The sequence below is a fragment of the Ictalurus furcatus genome, chromosome 14 (assembly GCF_023375685.1).
Source record: "Ictalurus furcatus strain D&B chromosome 14, Billie_1.0, whole genome shotgun sequence".
In the NCBI taxonomy this organism is placed as follows: Eukaryota; Metazoa; Chordata; class Actinopteri; order Siluriformes; family Ictaluridae; genus Ictalurus; species Ictalurus furcatus.
In genome coordinates, this window is record NC_071268.1 from 22,790,943 (window position 1) to 22,811,228 (window position 20,286).

At 38.6% G+C, this 20,286-nt stretch overlaps 1 protein-coding gene across 2 annotated transcripts in view; it reads right to left on the reverse strand.

The window, feature by feature from the left end:
* Window positions 1-602: 602 nt before the first annotated feature.
* wnt7bb (wingless-type MMTV integration site family, member 7Bb) overlaps window positions 603-20,286 on the reverse strand; it is a 31,381-nt gene continuing 11,697 nt past the window's right edge. For both annotated transcript variants that reach the window (XM_053641615.1, XM_053641614.1), the window contains exons 3-4: window positions 5,068-5,339; window positions 603-1,858 (exon numbers count right to left, since the gene is read on the reverse strand). In XM_053641615.1, the coding sequence (XP_053497590.1) occupies window positions 1,379-1,858; window positions 5,068-5,339 (752 nt within the window). In that variant the 3' untranslated portion in view covers window positions 603-1,378. The remainder of the gene's footprint in view (window positions 1,859-5,067; window positions 5,340-20,286) is intronic.

Here is a 20,286-nt window from a genome sequence, read left to right on the forward strand (position 1 = left end):
GTTATTAAAAATGACATAAACCTACACTAGCTAAAGATATAAATACACCAGATATACTGTATAATGTAGTATTGTATTACAGCACATATTATTGCGCTCTCTTAAGTGGATGTGAATGGTTAATATTCAGTTATTGCCATTAGTATAATCAACATAAACATATAAATAAAATATGTTTGCCATAAAAGCAAATTGCAGTCACATATTTGGGCTACAAAAAAAAAAAAAATCTCTCCCTGCAAGGAAATCCCAAAGTCAGTCAAATGCAAATTTATTTAGTTTCTAGAAAAGAAAAAAATATCAGTGCAGCAACACATCCAGCAAGTTGAGAAAAGATCATTAAAGAGTGCTTTTTAGTTATTATCTAAGTTGTTTTTTTGTATTTTTTTTAAAAGTAGAATGTTAAATTTTTTTGTGCATACCTTATTGCACACTGAGGCTAGGCTACAGCAAAGTAGAACCAATGTTAAATATGTAAACTGTAAACTGTGCTAAATAGTGGTGTCTGAAGTCAACACGCTATTATTGTTTAAACCATTTTAGGAAAATAGAAATAGATTCGTCACAGGACTTGGGAGCTTTTTCTTGAGAAGTCTGTCAGTCACTTTCAGTCAGACGTTTATACAAACTTTTTTTCCCCCATCTTTCTCTGTTTATTTACATTTAGTACAAAAGACATTTCTACCCGTTAGTGCTTTGCTTTTTTTTTTTTTAAAGATACTATAACATAAATAAACAATTTCAGTGTTCAAACATACAGTTCCAGTGTGACTGGACAGCTAACATATCCCACCAAGTTCCAGTTGGCAGTAGGAGGTTTCTTGTAGCAACAACTCAGTTTTTCAGGCTGCACTGTCTTCTCTTCTTTACAGAGCTTAGGATCATGTTCCTTCTCTTTTTAGCCCTATATTCTAAGTGAGGTTACCTTAACCAATCCTTTCTGATTTCTTTCTGAAGGGTCCGATTAATTTCCAAAATGATCGTAGCCTCCTTTTGGTCCTTTATTTATCAGCATCATATGAAAATGGAAAAAAATACAGTCCCCAGAATGCATGCGTAGTCCAGGGCATGGCATGCATCAGGCAGTCCTTTTTCTTGAGTCTGTATGGATACATCAGTGCATGAGCTTTTGGTAGTTTATTAAACTCATTAAAAAGCTGGACTGGTACCTACTGAGGTTAGCACTTAACCTCTACGGGAAAGCAAATATAAACATTCTGCTGTGCAAAACGATGCTGTGAACAGCTGAAGACTGTAAAATTCCCATTCGGTTTCTGATATTTTTTATATATTTAAAAAATAATATCTCTCTTAGTCAGCAAGTCTTCCACCCAAACTGTTCGTATACGTCCTCGTCTCAGCTCACCTGTCCTCGTTTTCATTTGCAGGTGAACACCTCCGTCCTCTCACTGCAGGTGTTGCATTTGACAAAGCAGCACCATTGAAACTTGCAGTTACACTGCCACACCTTGGTGTACTGGTGAGTGTTGTACCCTCGGCCACAGCACATGAGGTCGCAGCCATCTGTATGTGGCGATGTTCTGTTACATAAACGTCCCTGCGTCCCCACGCTGCCTGTCTTAGCGTCCTCCTCGCAATAGTTAGGTGAACGCTCGATGTAGACCAAATCTGTCTCCTCTGGTTTTTGATAGCCATGCATTTTCTTCACCTTGAGGAAGGTAGGCTGGCGTAGTCTACTGGCTCGAACTACCTCCACATGGACCGCTTTATTGTATTTGTCCTTCAGCACGTAGCCTATTTCTCTAAATTTTGGAAGGGTGGTCCAGCATGTCTTAGTGGTGCAAGAACCCGACACACCATGGCATTTACACTCCAGCTTCATCCGCTCTTCTAGCACCTGAGGAAAACGATGTAAACAGGAGGTTACTATACAGCAATCGGAAAATAGCATTAAACAGTATTGAGCTTATGATAAGATCATGTTGTTGATTTTTATGAGTAACTGCACATGCAGTATTAAAGATAGAGGGCATGTCTGCAGGACAATATATACCCAAACAAATATCTCAATTATATAGACTACCGTGTAATTTTACTCAAAGAGATTGTCTTAAGCATATGCCATAGTAGTTGATTCATTGTATTCCTAGTTAATTAGATCTACAATATCAGTGTCATTATTATTGATAATAAAGTGCATGGGAACGTTACGAAGTGTTTATGTAAGATATTATAAATGTGTCATGTAGACCACAACATAACACATTAATGAAACCTTCATTTAGTAATCTGCTGGCATACCAAAGACTTTGTATGACTGAAAGAAATATATAAAATTCCTGTTAATAAATAAATAAATAACAAAAATCCGCATGTACTTAGCCATAATACATTATTTTGTTCCTCATTCTACCTCTGTGAAGACCACATGTAAGGACAGGAAAAGTAAATATGAGTCATTTACCAAGACTGTGGGTCATTCAAGTGTCATCGCATGTCTTTTACCTGGTTATATTTGTATTCCATTTGATATTGTTTGCATAAAAATAAAAATACCAATAATACTAATCTATTGATTCATGCCTCATAGTAATCCAAACTTGTCCCCATTACTACCTGTATGTATAAAGTCTTACAGCAAAACTGTATAAAATGTTGTTGTTGGGTTTTTTTTTTAAAAAATTGGCAGGGCTTGTTTGGATTTAACCTCCATCGTCAGTGTCTTCTAAAAAAAAAAGAACATCTTTATTCAGCTTGTTTTCACCACTCTTGATGTTGACTCCACATCAGTCCTTTTTCATTAATCCCGGCATGGCTGTACACACTTGAGAGAATACGTTTACATTTAGTGGGATGATGTACACCAGTTTTGCCCAAAGTTCTTCAAAGCTAGCTCAAACCACACACACACGTCTGATAGCAATTGAAATTCCAGAGAAGCAGCAGTGCTCCTGCTCGTTGCAGAGTCACGTGGTAAATTAAAATCCTCCCGACCTCCCGTCCCACTCCGTCATGCCACCAGTCAACTATTACCATGATGGCTTCTTTATAAAAGTCAGGGGAAAAACCTTGATGCAGTGAAGCGAATACTGTGTTTTCAGTGCAGCAGAAAGAGGCTCACAATAATATCCTGTTACTGACTTTACACTTCATGATTCCATGCAATGGACTGGAGGGGGACTGGCGGGGCTCCATCTGGCAACCGCACACTGGGCTCCGCTCGGCTCAGCCTGGCTCATCCAGCACACACAATAAAGAGCTGCGTTATTAATTAGATCCATTTGCCACCAGAGTGCACTCTGAAGCAGAAGAGCTGTGCTGTTAGGGTGCATGTTATTTTATGTTCTTGGATGACTAATAACAAACAAACATGGCCAAGAGGAGCAGCGCCAAGCCAAACCAGTGCTGGAATCAGGAGGATGCCACAAGATGGTGGAGGGAAAACGCACAGTAATTGGCTAAAGGAAAACAAGCTGTCAAAAATGTTTTGACTGTTACTTATCAGCCAGAGCGTCTCCAAAATCACACCCTGTAAGTCTTTGTGTGGGGTGCTGCATCTTTTTGCTGGCATGTTTTTGCTGGTTGTATGTAATTCACCTCGAACACTTGTTCTATCAGGCCTGACACAAACAAACTATACCGCATATACACTCCAGTGTGCACACAAAGTGCTTAGAGTGCTTTTCAGACCATTTACCAAGCAGATAATATAAAGATTGGTTAATTATTGGTTAATTATGATACAGCCTTAGCATACAGCTGCAACAAATCTATGGACAACACCACTACCATAACTATGCACATCGCTCTCACACATCTAGAGGAAAACGTTGGCATTTAACATTCCACCATGAAGCTTAAAGATCTTGGGCTGAACATCCCTATGTGCAACTGGATCATGGACTTCCTGACAAGTAGACCCCAAGTGGTGATAATAGGTAAGTTAACCTCCTCCACACAGCCCCCTCTTGTACACCCTATTGACACATGACTGCAAATACATCTCCAATGTAATTTTTAACTTTGCTGATGATACAACCATCCTTGGTCTCATCACTAATGGTTATGAGACAGCCTATCAGGAGATCAGAGCTCTATCAGAATGGTGTCATGGCATTGACCTCCCTCTTAATGCCAGGAAAACAAAGGAAATGATAGTGGACTACAGGAAGCTGCAGGTGTAAGTGCATAACCCCATACACATCGACAGAGCTGTCACTGAAAGAGTCAGAAACTTTAATTCCCTCGGTGTTCACATCACCGATGACCTGATCATAAGGTCTGCCTGCCAGAGTCTCTGTAGTCATGATATTGAGGTGTTTGGACCCTAACATCCTCAGCAAATTCTGTTGGTGTGCTACAGAGAGCATCCTGACTGACTGCATCACTGTATGTTATGGTATGTTATGGTATGGTATGGCATGGCAGTTGCTCCACCGACAACCACAAGGGCTCGCCAGACAGTGGTGAAAACAGCAAATGGCAACAGGCACCCAGCAATACAGGACATCTACCGGACTTGGTGCCTGAAGAAAGCTGACAAAATCACTTTAGACAGCAGTTATCCAGCACTGTTAAAAATCAGTTTGTACCCATGCACAATTAGGCCCCTAAACAGCCTGTGGGCCAGTTCATTTCCATTCCAAAAATCACTGTATCACTTTACATACTGTACATTCTCCAGTGTCACTTTACAATTGTTCAGTTTGCACAGTGCAATACTTTGTATTCTGTATTTTAATATGTATTTTCTCATCTCTCTTCTCCACTTATGCCTATTATATATTGTTTATTGTACTCTTTTTGTACTTATTTTATTCTATTTGTATCATTTTTAAGTTCTTGTGTATACATATGTTTTATTATAAGCAATTTACCTAAGCCTCACCATAAGCATTTAAAAAATATATATGCCTTTACATACTGTGCAAATGATAAATAAACATGAATTGTTTTAAGCATCATAATGACCTACTGGTTAGAACAGGACATTCACTCACATGATGCAAGCAAGGCCATACCTGGTGCCGTTACATTCCTAGTAACTAAAGAATCAAAACAAATAAGAATAGTGTTAAAGCCTGAACAGGTGCTTTTTTGAATTACCTTTCTTCCTGCTTCATTGTTGTGCAGGTTCATCAGGCGGCGGGCGTTTTTTTTAATCTCCCGAGCATCCACAAACCTCCGGGAGAATTCGATGCCATGTTTGATGTCAGCGGAGCAGCCTCCCCACTTCCAGCCCTCCTCTTGGTTGTAGTAGCCCTGTTTCTCACGATCGCAGCCACAATGGCTCATGTTGCCTTGGCTACATGCCGCTGTCACCGCATGGGCCACACCGGCAGCTGTGATGGCATAGGTGAATGCAGCCTCCTTGCTGCCTGGGGAAAGAGAGATTAGCCTGTGATATCTGCTCCACTCATTAACACTGTACAGTATGTCAATAATCACTGAATGTTTTACGTTTTATTATAACTATGCAACTGCACTGTTTCTTGCTCTGGACTGGGCAAATGTCCATTGTTCATATGATCTATATGTTTGATTGTTTTACTGTATTGTTATCTTTTACTGTGAGGCATCCTTGAGCTCTGGAAAGGCGCTATACAAATTCAACATATGAGGAAGAAGGCTGGAAAAATCACTCTGGACCCCACTCACCCTGCCCACTACCTTTTTGAACTGTTGCCGTCTGGCCGACGATTCAGAGCTCTGAGCACCGAAACCATCAGGTTCAGGAACAGTGTTTTCTCCCAGGCTATCCATCTCATGAACAGTTAAATTGCCCCACTGAGCAATAATTATGTGCAATACACAGTTTAGTCTTTTTATATTTCTCCAACACATCCAACATCCTCTGCCATTATATTACATTCCCTTGCACTGCATATAAGAGATTTATATTAGATTTGCACTACGTGTATATATATACTTTATTTTCTATTCAATTATTATTATTATTATTATTATTATTATTATTATTTTGTCTATGTCCTGTTGCTGATTTGTATTGTTGTGCACTAGAAGCTCTTGTCACCAAGACAAATTCCTTGTATGTGTAAGCATACTTAGCAATAAAGCTGATTCTGATTAAGGATGTCCTTATTTAAAAAAGTAAAATTGTTAGATGATTGCTATTAAGAATTTGTTATTTGTTCTTGTTTTTTTAGATTTCACATCAAAAATCGTTCAAGTCAAAATGATCTTTTCAATAAACTAATATTTGAAATCAAATACATTGTGGCCTAACAAACAGCCTGCTTAAGCACCAACCCATGGCATACTGACAGTGCAAGAAAGTAGTGCAGGTGCTGTCCAATGTGCTGAATTCCTCAAGCAAAGCACCTTGTAAGCTGGCCACATGAAAGATGGAAAGGTCCACAGGCCTCTTTGTCTCCAAAGATGACTATAGACTTTCTAATGGTACACATATTGTATGACAATCAGAGCCCTGTGTTCATGCTAACTCTATGTACAAGCCAGTAAAACAAAAAAGATCACATTATATAGAAGAAAATAATTTACGTATAGCATGTAGCATACACATGTAAAAACCTATCAGCCTTTTCTTTTGTCAGTGTTTTAAATTCGTGTGGATTAGAAACCTAGACGATACCCAGTCCTCGCTAGAATGGGTGACGATTCTTTTCTTCTCCTGTCCTCTTTTATCTTTGTTTTTTTTGGTTGTTGTTTTTTTTTTCTCCTTGAGTGTCTGACACAACCAGACACTGACTCACAACCAACTACTCACTGTTGTTCTGGTTACAATTCCAACCCTGTACTTGTGGTAACCTAAACAAACCTATACTCACACACTTACACCCGCACACACACAGTCACACACACACACACACGCACACACACACATGCACACACACATATCCCGCTAAACATTTATTCAAACAGCTCACCACATATACAGTGCCAGCATAATGGTAAAAACACATGCATATTCTGCAGTCATACAAGCACACGGGAAATTATGGAGCATCAGTGGGTTGTCACCCCCTGTTGGGTCTGGAACTGCTGAAGCTGGTAATGAGAGCATATTACAGCTGTGTACAGAGAGAGGGAGAGAGACAGAAGTCCCTGTGTTTGTTCTGTAGCCTCGGCCAGGATAGACTACTTACTTTCCATATATCACTGTAGTCAAGTGAACAAATAAGTACACAGTGAAATAAATGGGTTTTTTTTTTGTTTTTTTGTTTTTTACATATTTGGACAAGCAAACATTTGATCCTCTTTGAAACAGTGCCTATAATAAAGGTGATACACTATCAAATGACACATAAAATTTACATTTTGTAGTAATTTTCACAATTTAAATGAACATAAAAACTGATCAGTCACATGGAAAAAGTAAGTACACCCCTACATTTATCACACCTTCAAATCCATAAAATTAGAATCAGGTGTTGAAGATTGGGTGCCAGTGATTAGAACCTGCTTATGGAGTGCAGGTGGAACTTGTCTTACTTATACCCCTCTCATATCTATTGTCTGGCGTTCCCTTTGTTATTGAGGTGTGTGGTGTCATCATGCCAAGTTCAGGAAAAAAAAGTTGTGGATGCCTATGAGTCTGACAAGTGATTTAAAAACAACTAAACATTATCTGAAATACATCATTCCACTTTAAGTAAAATAATCTATAAGTGGCTCAGATTTCAAATGACTACCAATTTGTCCAGGACTGGACGTCCCAGCAAATTCAGCCCAAGAGCAGACCATCTGATGCAAAAAGAAGTCTCCGAGAGCACCAAAATTTCATCACAGGATCTGCTAGTAAGTCTTGAAACTGTTGGTGTCAAAGTGCATGCTTCTACAATCAGAAAAACTTTACACAAATTTGACCTGCATGTGAGGCGTGCCAGAAAAAAACGCCTTTGCAAGACTACAGTTTGCCAATGAGCATATAGGCAAGAGAGTGGTCAAAATTTCCAGGAAGCCTGGTGGACAATTATGCAAAATACCTACAAGAAGTTATTTCTATTAAAGGGGGCAAGTCTAAATTCTGAGGCCAAGTGTGTGCTTATTCTTCTCCACAGAAGAATATCACATCTATTCATATTTCTGTTGAATAAATGATTGAAAAAGCTAATTTTCTTTGTGGATTTGTTCAAGTATATCAACTTTATTAATAGGCACCGTTTCCAAGATGATCAAATGTTTGCTTGTCCAAATATGTAAAAAAAAAGCCAACAATTTTCATAGGGTGTACTAATTTTTTCACATGACTGCATATATATATAAAGGAGTTTAATTCTGCTCTTTTGGAAACTGCAGCGTTAAGAATTTCAGTAATCTTTCTCTGTTGCAGTCATAATGATTTTATGCAGTGTTTTAATCTGTTTATGCACAGACTATTAGATTTTTCATCAGCACAAGATAATAGGAAAAATGTAAAAGGGGTATGTATTGCTGAATTAGGTTTCTCCATCTGCCTCTCACTTTCTCCCCTTCCCCATTCTGCAGTAGTGTGATTCCTGACATCCAGAAGTTTAAAAAAAAAAAAAAAAAAAAAAAAAAAAAACACACACACACAAAAAGGATGTGAAGAGTCCAGCTCCAATGCTGTGACTCTGTTCCAGGAGGAACCACCCTGGGATAGCCTTGTGCTATGCCAGTGGAAAACTGGACAGACCAGAAAAACCTCAATGGACTTGGAGCAGTCCAGGGAGAATAACACAGCATTATTAAACCACGTGGCTTAAAGGGTTCAGTGGCAAGTGTCTGTGACAAGAGTCCAAGACGAGTAGGAGAAAGGAAAGATCCTTCAGATCCTTTCTCCTCACTCTGACCTATAGATAGGTTCAATTGACCTCCTATGGAAAAGATAGACATGTCTCCGTGACATTTGGCTCGGACGCAGCAAACTACAAACTCTGTATGAAACAGCAGATCAGATTTACAACCATAGAGAGAACAATACAGTACTAAAACACACGGTCTTTCTTTCTCCAGGATGCATTCTGTGGTTCTCCAATGTAGAAGCGTACAGTTCATTCAAACTTCTAAAAATTAAGACATTTAAGGACACTGCTTTGACCAAGAGAGCACTATAACATCATAGCACACAGAGCCTCCATGTTCCTTTTTAATGTAATCCACAGTGACAAAGTAATTATACTGGGCTTTTGCAATGTAGCTATAATTGAGGGCTGTTGTGGGTTTTTTTTTTTTTTGGAAGGTTTCAGGAGAGTCACTCAGAACTTCTTCTTCCCCATTAGGCCATCTCAGTACCTGTTGAATTTGGCAGAGTATACAACTGCTGAAAAATGACCTGAGAAAGCTGCACCATGATCTTTTTCTCCGCCTCAAAGTTATGTCTGGGAGAGCACTGGAGCACTTTGTGGTAACACATATTAGTCAGAAAAACAGGGATATTACACACTTGCACCTTGAGGCTTGGGCACACTTAGCAATGTATGCAGTAAACGCCTACAGGGTTCAAGTGTTGATCTACAGGCAACTCCCAGTGACTACACTGTGCCTTGCCCTCCCTAGGTCTGAGGTTTCTCAAATGTTTATTCATCACTGAAGTATTTGCCTCTATGTGTCTGCATGTAGTTAATGTTGCACCACTTCCACCACTTACTCAGACAAGGTGCCTGTTGATGGTTGAATAAATAAAGAGAAAAAAAGTGGCACCCACTGGTGGTTGCAGGGTGCTGCAGGACTGGAGTCAGCAAGGTTAACATAAAGCTTCAGGAATTTTACAAAACAAATCCATTAAAAGCCATACTCACAAACATACTCATAATAAGCAATTATATAAGGACTCAGCAAAATGATGTCTCAATTGCTAATGCAGGATTGCATGGAATAAGCCATTGGTGCTTGCTCCAGCAGAAGCAAAACTAAGTCCTGCTTTGTATATCAACGATAGAGAAACTGATTAATGTATTGTGCCTTTGGTTTTCCATTCGGCTTAATGCCACACTGCCGTGAACATGTGTTCCCATCAAATTATTGACAATGTTGTGGTTCATGAGTTTTATAGTTAGAGGAGGCAGCGATGCCTTCTTACTGGGCAAAAAATTCTGTAGTTTTACCAGAGGATCATGCTTTATAACATGTTATGTGTACGAAGGTGTATATACTCAGAAAGTAATTCAGTATGTTACTCAGTGCTTATGCATGTACATCGTTAATCAGATGAGCCTTAAAAAAAACCACTGCTATTATATTCAGTCAACTCAAATTCACCATATTTTACAGGGCCTTGTTTATGCAACCAAGACAATAATTAGACATTAATAACAGACAGGAGTCCAATGTAGACTTAGCTGAATTCAGGATTGAGAGTGAGTTCATGAAAAATTACAGTACTATATGAGCCTGCGGTTAACGATTTCAAAGTAATAAATAATGGAATTTTAAAATGGCTGTATTACATTAGTTTGTCCCCTTTCACATTTGAATGCGCTTGAATTGTATTATCTTGCCCAGCAGGTACTAAAAGATCAAATACAAAGATTACATCTGATTTTTTAGAACATATGAAAATACAACAGGATATATATATTCAAAGTAAATGTGATAAGGTGGGAAAGACTAATAGGAATTCAGCCAGCTTCTCGCTCTCCAATCAATGCAGTGTATTCATCGCATTATGTGAAGCTGAGCAATCTGATCTCCTAACATCCTGTTTCAACACCTCCACTGTCCAGGCCAACAGAGGCACGCAGATCGGCCTGATAACACAGCCTACTCACCCTTCCCACTATCTGTGCTTCCATCCATCCATCTGTCTCTCCATTTGTCCTTCCAAAGTTCCAGTCACGCCTACATTGGCCGAGCCACCAGAGACGGATACAGATTAGACTGATAATACTTCCTACCTAGTCATCCATCTAACTGTCCATTTGGCTACCAGGCTCTGTTGGCTAACAGGGATGGGGCAGGGAGGGGAGGTTTACCAGGGGAAACTGTGCTGCATCAGCATACACTCCTTTGAACAAAGGATGTGCAAAGGTATTGGAATATCATAATACAATATAATATTATATCATGTCACATCATATCATATCAGTGCTGTGTGGTTTTATTTCAAACAAAATGTGAAGATTAAAACACACACTCTCTCTCAGTCAGACAGGCACTCAGAACACAAAAGAGTGAAAACGTACTATATATGGCCAAAGGTTTGTGGACAACTGACCATCACACCAATTTGTGCATGTTGAACATTCCGTTCCTGATTTAATCATCCTTTGCTGTTACAATAATCTCCACTCTTTTGGGAAGGCTTTCCACTAGATTTTGGAGTGTGGCTGTGGGGATTTTTACTCATTCAGCCACAAGATCATTAATGAGGTTAAACACTGATGTTGTGTGAGATGGTCTGGGGTGCAGTTCATCCCAAAGGTGTTCAGTGGAGTTGAGGTCAGGGCTCTGTACAAGACACATGAGTTCCTCCACTCTCACCTTGGCAACCCATGTCTTCATGGAGCTCGCTTTGTACCACTTTGTCATGCTGGAACATGTTTGGTCCCCTTATTTCTAGTGTAGAAAAACTGTAATGCTACAGCATACAAAGACATCCTATACAACTGTGTGTCTTCTTTCCCTTATTATTTCACATATAATCCCACATCTGCAAATTCTCACTGGAGACATTTCAAATTTCCAAGTTTTATATACACAAGCAGAATTCAAAATATCAGTATTGGCATTGGTATACTAATCTTGGTGTTACTTGGTACTGAATTGAATAGTGATCACCCATCCCTTGTGAGAACGTATACACTTGATCACAAACAACTGTATAACAATAACTTTTCTTCTTTGTATCAATGAAATATCTGGATATTTATACTGCAAAACTCCAGTAAATTAGAAAGATGGTGTGAGTCTTAGAACAGCTTGTCTAGAGCTGGTGAAAAGGAAAGAAGGGTCAAGCGGTACTTCTTTATAAGAAAGCATTTGTGGTGGTCAGTACTAAAATGAGAGAGGAATTGTATTCCTTTTATTCCGAATTTCCAGAGGACAAAATAATAATTTAGTGGCATTACAAATGTCTTCTTTTAATGGTATGCAATTCAGTATTTATTATGGTACAACAAGGGTAGCTATGAGGAAATTGTTATAGGAAGACAACTGAACAAGGTGGGAAATATACTGTATGTGTTGGAAATACAGTGTATGTGTCTCATTTATTACAGCATGCATGTAATGCTGTAAGCCAAACTATTCTTGTCTCTCACTCTCTTGTGCTCTCTATCAGTATTTCTCTCCTTTATTTTTCACCACCTTTTCATCTATGTTTATTAGTTCTGAGTGGAGCCAATGCCGAGTAAGAAATTCCAAGCTTCTTATCCCTTTTTCACATTTATCCTTACCTCTTTCTTTAGTACTTTCTCGATACAATTCTATACAACTCAATGTCTTTTGACTCCATAACCAGGAATTTAAATTTCTGGTACTTGTTTGGCCCCAACACCTGTTGATGAACACAGTTGACTATCTCTAAGTGAATGAGAATTGTAAGGAAGCTGTACATTAACAAGAACTATATCTAAGCCAATCCTGGGAACAATGCACACACCAGTCTCCTGCAGATGCCGGTCAATCTCAGTGCACCATTCACATACTCATTCACATCTACAGGCAATTTAGCTGTGAAGCGGCAATGCTACCCAATGCACCACCACGCTGCCTTCTTTTGACATATTTTTTTGACAAACCTTGTGGATCAAATGGCAGAATTATCAGATATAATTGTATAATTTCCAGGTCTCGATAAGTCTATATAATAGACAGTAAAAGCTGTATGTCCCGTCCCCCCCGTTGCATAGATAATGGTGGAAAGTATAGTTTGAGCATTAAACCCAGACAACTTGAATTTGAAGACAATGTCACAGATCCTTACCAGAATATGTGATGTCAGTGATGTGATTTATTTGAATTTTAGAGCTTCCAGGAAAAGTTTGTGCATTCACAAAGTCCCATGGTCTAAGTGGGCCACTATTAAAAGGCATTATATATAACTGTAGGCACTAAAGACAATAATGTTCCTCATATTATTGACAGGCCCTCCCAACTGAGTGACATCACAATTCAATTGAAAAGAAACCAAAGTTTGTTGAACGACATTTCTTGAGTTTTTCCACTTACACTACGAGTCAGTAAAGGCATAAATTAAACCAGATGGGTAGGATTTCTAGCATGAGAGAGATGATCTCTCTTGTTACTTGCAACAAACAGGAATTTGCATTGAAGTTCAGATTTTGCGAAGCAAGAATTTTCAGGTTCTGTGAAAATTTCTTTTTCGACACATACTTTCAGGATATCCATTTGCATCAAAGGAAAATCAGTTCTTTTCTATTCTTTCAAAATACATGTTATGGACAAAATAAGTATGATCTCAAGGGCAGAAAATGCAGTATAAAATGCTAGTTAATATTAATAAACTGTGTTCTCAGAAAAAGAGTGTACAATTTAACACTATTTAGAATTCAGTCAGCAACCTTGTAAATCGTTGTGTAATTTGCTTCCAGTGGAAATAAACAAATAAAGTAATAAATTAATTAATGAATCTATCTAATAGTTACATTGTGCATTGCGGTAGCCGCATGAAAAATAGCTACTATCCCCTGGCTGCTCCTTCTCCTTAATCACCTGTTTTTTACTGTTATGGACTCCACAGGACTCCATAAAACATATTCATACCCTGTGATTGACACATGCACTTTGCAAACATTTCTTTACACGTGTGGATGTGTATTTTGGTTAACGATTCTCTGGATTTTCCATTTTGCTCTGTTTACCTGGTTTTTGTATTGTACTAGCTATTTGACTTTATCTAGTCATCTTAACCTCATCAGAATGTAGCAATTTGCCCACTGAAATGGCAAGGATCTCTGCTTTACACTTTCAAGCTACTTTTTAGTTCAGTTTTGTTTTGTTTCCTTCCAGGGCTGTTTTCAGGTTTGAGTTACGTAGTTGAGTAGTGAGGAGTTAATACAGTAAACTGCAGATATACACACTACTTGTACAGTAGAACGGGAGTAGTACACAGGTTGGAGTTTGCTGAAAACAGAGGTGTATCTCAGTTACACTCGATTCTGACATTGAACTTTACTGCGTCAGAGCAGTCCAGCGCCACTGTCTTACAGTTTAATGTAACCACAATATTTAACGCTGAAATGTATGGCTTTGGCTGAATGCACTCAAAAGACAATGGGAATGCCATTCAAGGGCAATATTAAAATACATAAATATGATACTATTAATTAATTTTCCACGGAGAAGATCATTACTCGTCTTGAAGACTGAATTATAACAACTCAAGTTATGAACTACACTTTCTCTCAAAAACATGGTGGATTAGCTATGCTAACTTGTTCCTGTGTGTGTGTGTGTGTGTGTGGGGGGGGGGGGGGGGGCATGTGCTGGTTTCCCATCCAGGTTGTATGTAGGCCCAGTGTCCACACCACAACCTTGACCAGGATAAAGCACTGAAGATGAAGGAAACACTTACTTTAAAGTGAGCTGTCATCAGAGCTGACAAGTGCTTGTTTAGCTTATCCTTCAAAACAAAGTCTATCCATCCATTTTCTGTACTGCTTATACTACACAGGGTCACAGGCAGCCTGGAACTTCTGTATCCCAGGAGACACTGGACACACCCTGGTTGGGGTGCCAACCCATCACAGGGCACAATCACTTACACACGTTCACACACCCTTTCACGTGCTACGGACAATTTGGAAACGCCTACAAGTCTTGGACTGGGGAGGAAAGTGGAGTACCTGGAGGAAACCCCTAAAACACAAGGAGAACATGCAAGCTCTGCACATGGGCAAGAGGTGCAAGGCAACCATGCCCCAATATAAACCAACATCACATTTTCTTTAGAGGACAGCCTTTGCGAATTTGCAAAACACTGGCATTATTTTTACTTCAACAACTCAAAATACTGAACAATAAGCATGGTAAAGTAGCTTACACCTGGCTTTCCATGTTCTTATCTTCTTATTATAATTGTATTAGCCTTTCTTTTTTCCCCGGGTACTCCAGTTTCCTCCCCCAGTCCAAAGACATGCATGGTAGGCAGACTGGCGTTTCCAAAGTGTCTGTAGTGTATGAATGGATGTGTGAATGTGTATGTGATTGTGCCCTGCGATGGATTGGCACCCTGTCCAGGGTGTACCCCGCCTTGTGCCCGATGCTCCCTGGGATAGGCTCCAGGTTCCCCGCGACCCTGAGAAGGATAAGCGGTATAGAAGATGGATGGATGGATGGATGGATGGATAGCCTTTCTTTTTGTTTGTTTATCTTCTTTTCATGTTCATGTTCGCTACATCATGCGTAGCAGAGTGGAAAATTTCTAGATGCTGTCCAGAAACCCTGTCTCTGTCACCTCTACTGAAGAAAAAACTGGCATCCTCAGAGATGTGAACAACACACAGTTAATGTGAATGGGCTTCCCTGAAATTCAACCTATGCAGCTGTGTATACTGACTCTGAACACTAAAGAACGTTACCTATGTAAATACTGACATAACTTTTGAACTTAAGGTCAGTTGAGTTTGATCTGACCAATTTCACTAGCCAAAGCAGTATAGATTAAGAAGACATGGCAATGCACTGCCCATATTAAAGCTCCAGACTCTGAGATAACACACACAGTTATGAGTAAACAGTATACAAAAACCATTCCAGTGACATTCCAAAACCTCTTTTGGACCGAGATCTTTTGTTTTCTGTAAGCATAATATCCATGTGCTTGATAAAATCCCAAAACTGTTTAAGGTAGAAAGGCTCATCCACCTGCCCTTCCACTGGCCTTGCGGTGAAGTGAGTAAGGGCGGTACAAGTTTGTACTGAAGCAATTTTTCTCTGAGCTCAGTGACAAACTCCATTCACATGGATACACTGAATCACCAGGATGACAGAATGGTAAATGCAAAAGGGTTTTTGAGTACTTTTCTCTTTCAACACCTCTGTTGTGTAGTGGAGATTGGAAAAGCCTTTATGTTAGTCCCATTTCAAACACATGATTATGGGGTCTTTTTCATAGTTATGCAATGACACTTGCAACATACAAAGAGTAGAGGTTTATTGAAATTTAATTCGTACTTACTTCAAAACATTTCCCTTTTCATTTTAAGTTGCTTGGCTACCTGCTGTGAAGTTAAATCCCAATCATTTTTCTATGATATGATTTCTATAAACTTTCACTATCTATAGCGTTTCCATTTTCCGCTTTAAAAAAAAAAATGTATCAGTTATGCTTTTCAATAGGATATAGAGAGTCTTAGCCACTATTTTCCTTCCACAGATATGTATATTTCCCGGGTAATACTGAAATGAGGATCAGATTACCTGACCATTTTTCTGAAACAGAATCTTTCCTTGAATGAAATCTCAAGGGGCTTAGTAATATCCCAATAACCCAGCTATTAATGTGTGCTGCACTGGAAAGTCAAACTAAAATGGCCAGAGATTGTCCAAGCTTACTGAGACTGGCCAAGCAGAGAGCGAATCAGCTTTGTGGTTATGTGACCTTTAACTCTTTGAGTTACAACACTATCCATTCAAGGAAAATTGTTGGATAGGAATAGGAACACTTACAGTATATAATAAAAATAAGGAAACTGGAATGAGAAGGAATTATTTTCTTGAACTCAAACTTGAAGCATGTTTCTAGAAGGATATTTTCAATCAGTGTCACAGTAACATCTTGGATCTATCAGACCCAAGTCAACACAAGAGTAAATGTGAAGAAACCCACTGAAGTCATTATAAACAATTTTATCTCAGCTGTAAAATTATTTGTATGGTTAAGAGGCTTAAAAACTCAGTAGATAAAAACTGTGTTTTTTGGACATGCTAGACATTTGAATTTCTCTCAAACCTCTAATAAAACTCTCTCTCTCTCTCTCTCTCTCTCTCTCTCTCTCTCTCTCTGTCTCTCTCTCTCTCTCAAAATAGTGAAAAGTACAGGCGAAAGTCAAATGAGTACTAAACAGCTTATTAGTGAAAACTCAGTTTAATTCAGTTTTATTTGGATAGTGCTTTTATCAATGGACATTGTCCCAAAACAGCTTTACAGAAATATATAAATTCAGGATATATGATTTTGAATCTATGATTTTCATCCCTAATGAGCAAGCCAAAGGCAATGGTGGCAAGAAAAAACTCCCTGTGACAATATTTATATAGTTTACTAGTGGGATTTGATAGTTTACTATCACAATATTGCATTTAAAAATGATTACTACATGTTGGCCTGTGCATGGTATTTAAATAAAATTGAACCTCCAGTCCAGCTCCTATCCCTCTTCACAGGTCACCTGATTACTAATGTAACTCACCTGTTTGCTATCACGCTACTCCCTTTAAATAACCCAAACTCTCCAAGCATCCAAGCTTTTGTTATTTGCCTATTTTTCAATTAAACTCAATTCAATTTTATTTGCACAGTCCTTTTAACAATGAACATTGTCACAAATATATATATATACATATATATATATATATATATATATATATATATATATATATAAATATATATATAGATATAGAAATATATCAATTCCAGATCAAGCCAGCCATTTTCTGTACCGCTTATCCTACACAGGGTTGCGGGGGGCCTGGGGCCTATCCCAAGAGACTCGGGGAACACCGCAGGGGACACCCTGGACGGAGTGCCGACCCATTGCAGGGCACAATCGCACACATACACTACAGACAATTTAGAGATGCCACTCAGCCTACAATGCATGTCTTTGGACTGGGGGAGGAAACCGGAGAAACCCCGAAGCATTTAAAGAACATGCAATGTCGATGCACACAGGTCCTGATTAGTGTTTGACCATAACCTGCTTCTCATTCATCCAGTTAATCTGATTGCTTGACCATTGCCTGCCTCATGCTTCTGAGTATTGATTGGCCCTTTTGTTTGTTTGCTAAAGTGGTTTTAATAAAGGGTCCATCTGTCTGCATCACGACACATATTTTCTAATGTTTTGCCATGTGACATTAAAATATGTGCAATCAATTGCTGGCATTTAACCTTAGACGAAAAAGCACTTCTAGCCCTAATAAATAAATGTTAGACTTTGTATCAAAGAACAAACAGACTAACCAAAATACAAATTTCCTCTAACAATCTTTAACAATCTATATTAAAAAAAAACACACCACCAATTTTTTTTTTTTTTAAACTACGGCTGAACAGAAGTAAATTATAGCTATGAGCCTGGCAGTTATATTACAATTGCAATGAACATATTTGTCAACTGAAGCAACAGCTCTGCACGCCATTTTGATAAGTGACAATAGTTTAAAATGTCTACGATAACAATATTTTCCTGATTAATTATTATATTTCAGCGTTTAACTCATGTAATTTTGGCCCATGTTCATTATTATGTCTACTGCTAGTAATTTGTTTTTAAAGCATATTACAAAACTACAACGATTTATGTGCAGCAAATTAAACAAATACTTCTAATTCTGATTAGATAAGTAATATAAAAATAACAAATCATGTAATATATTTATTTAACGATAAGTACACCTGCATATTAGCCATATTAGCTTTTTTTAAAACTGTTAAAAAAGTGACTTTGTGCAAAAATAAAACATAGAGCACGATATTTATATCTTTAACAATGCAAAGGATTTCAACTTTCAATCTCATCTTATTTTAACACCAACAAAGCATTCTTAAAAGGAGAAATGGAGGAATACAGTGTATCCGGAAAGTATTCACAGCTCTTCATTTTTTTCCACATTTTGTTATGTTACAGCTTTATTCCAAAATGGATAAAATTCATTATTTTCCTCAAAATTCTACAAACAATACCTCATAATGACAATGTGTAAGAAGTTTGTTTGAAATCTTTGCAAATTGATTAAAAATAAAAAACAAAAAAAGCACATGTACATAAGTATTCACAGCCTTTGCTCAATACTTTGTTGAAGCACCTTTGGCACCAATTACAGCCTCAAGTGAGAATGATGCTACAAGCTTGTCACACCTATTTTTGGGAAGTTTCTCCCATTCTTCTTTGCAGAACCTCTCAAGCTCCATCAGGTTGGATGGGGAGCGTCAGTGCACAGCCATTTTCAGATCTCTCCAGAGATGTTCAATTGGGTTCAAGTCTGGGCTCTGAGTTCAATCTTTGTTTCATCAGACCAGAGAATTTTGTTTCTCATGGTCTGAGAGTCCTTCAGGTGCCTTTTGGCAAACTCCAGGCAGGCTGTGGCTTCTGTCTGGCCACTCTACCATTCAGGCCTGATTGATGGAGACAGACGCAAAGACGGTTGTTCTTCTGGAAGGTTCTCTTCTCTCCACGGAGACACGCTGGAGCTCTGTCAGAGTGACCATCGGGTTTTTGGTCACCTCCCTGACTAAGGCCCTTCTCCCTCGATCGCTCAGTCTGGCTGGGTGGCCAGCTCTAAGAAGAGTCCTGCTGGTTCCAACCTTCTTCCATTCACGGATGATGGAGGCCACTGTGCTCATTGGGATCTTCAATGCTGCAGAAATGTTTCTGTACCCTTCCCCAGATCTGTGCCTCGATACAATCCTGTCTTGGAGGTCTACAGACAATTCCTTGGACTTCATGGCTTGGTTTGTGCTCTGACATGCATTGTTAACTGTGGGACGTTATATAGACAGGTGTGTGCCTTTCCAAATCATTTCCTATCAACTGAATTTACCACAGGTGGACTCCAATCAAGTTGTAGAAACATCTCAAGGATGATCAGTGGATACAGGATGCACCTGAGCTCAATTTTGAGTGTCATGGCAAAGGTTGTGAATACTTATGTACGTGTGCTTTTTTTGTTTTTTATTTTTAATAAATTTGCAAAGATTTCAAAAAAACTTCTTTCACGTTGTCATTATGGGGTATTGTTTGTAGAATTTTGAGGAAAATAATGAATTTAATCCATTTTGGAATAAGGCTGTAACAACAGAATGTGGAAAAAGTGAAAACTTTCCGGATGCACTGTATATAAAAAGGCATATTCTCTATGGCCTTCTCTGGAATGTCACTCAAAAATGAAAAGTATTATAAATCTTTTTTTGGGTTGTACTTCATTTTGACAGGAAAAAAGAAAGAAAGAGGAAGAGAGACAGAATAGCAACCATTTATAAAGATTTAAACTTACTGGCTGGCACAATGTGCACTATACAGTACATATATAGATGCCTCATGTGCAATATCTCTGGTACATTTTTTCATAAGGATCTTCCCTCTAATGTACACAAGTTCAATGCAACCAGGATGTTGTGGGAGGTCTTCTGTCCTAAACTCGCAAATGCCAAGCCGCATAGACGCAGATATAACTGTCATGTATATTCTTTCTCTT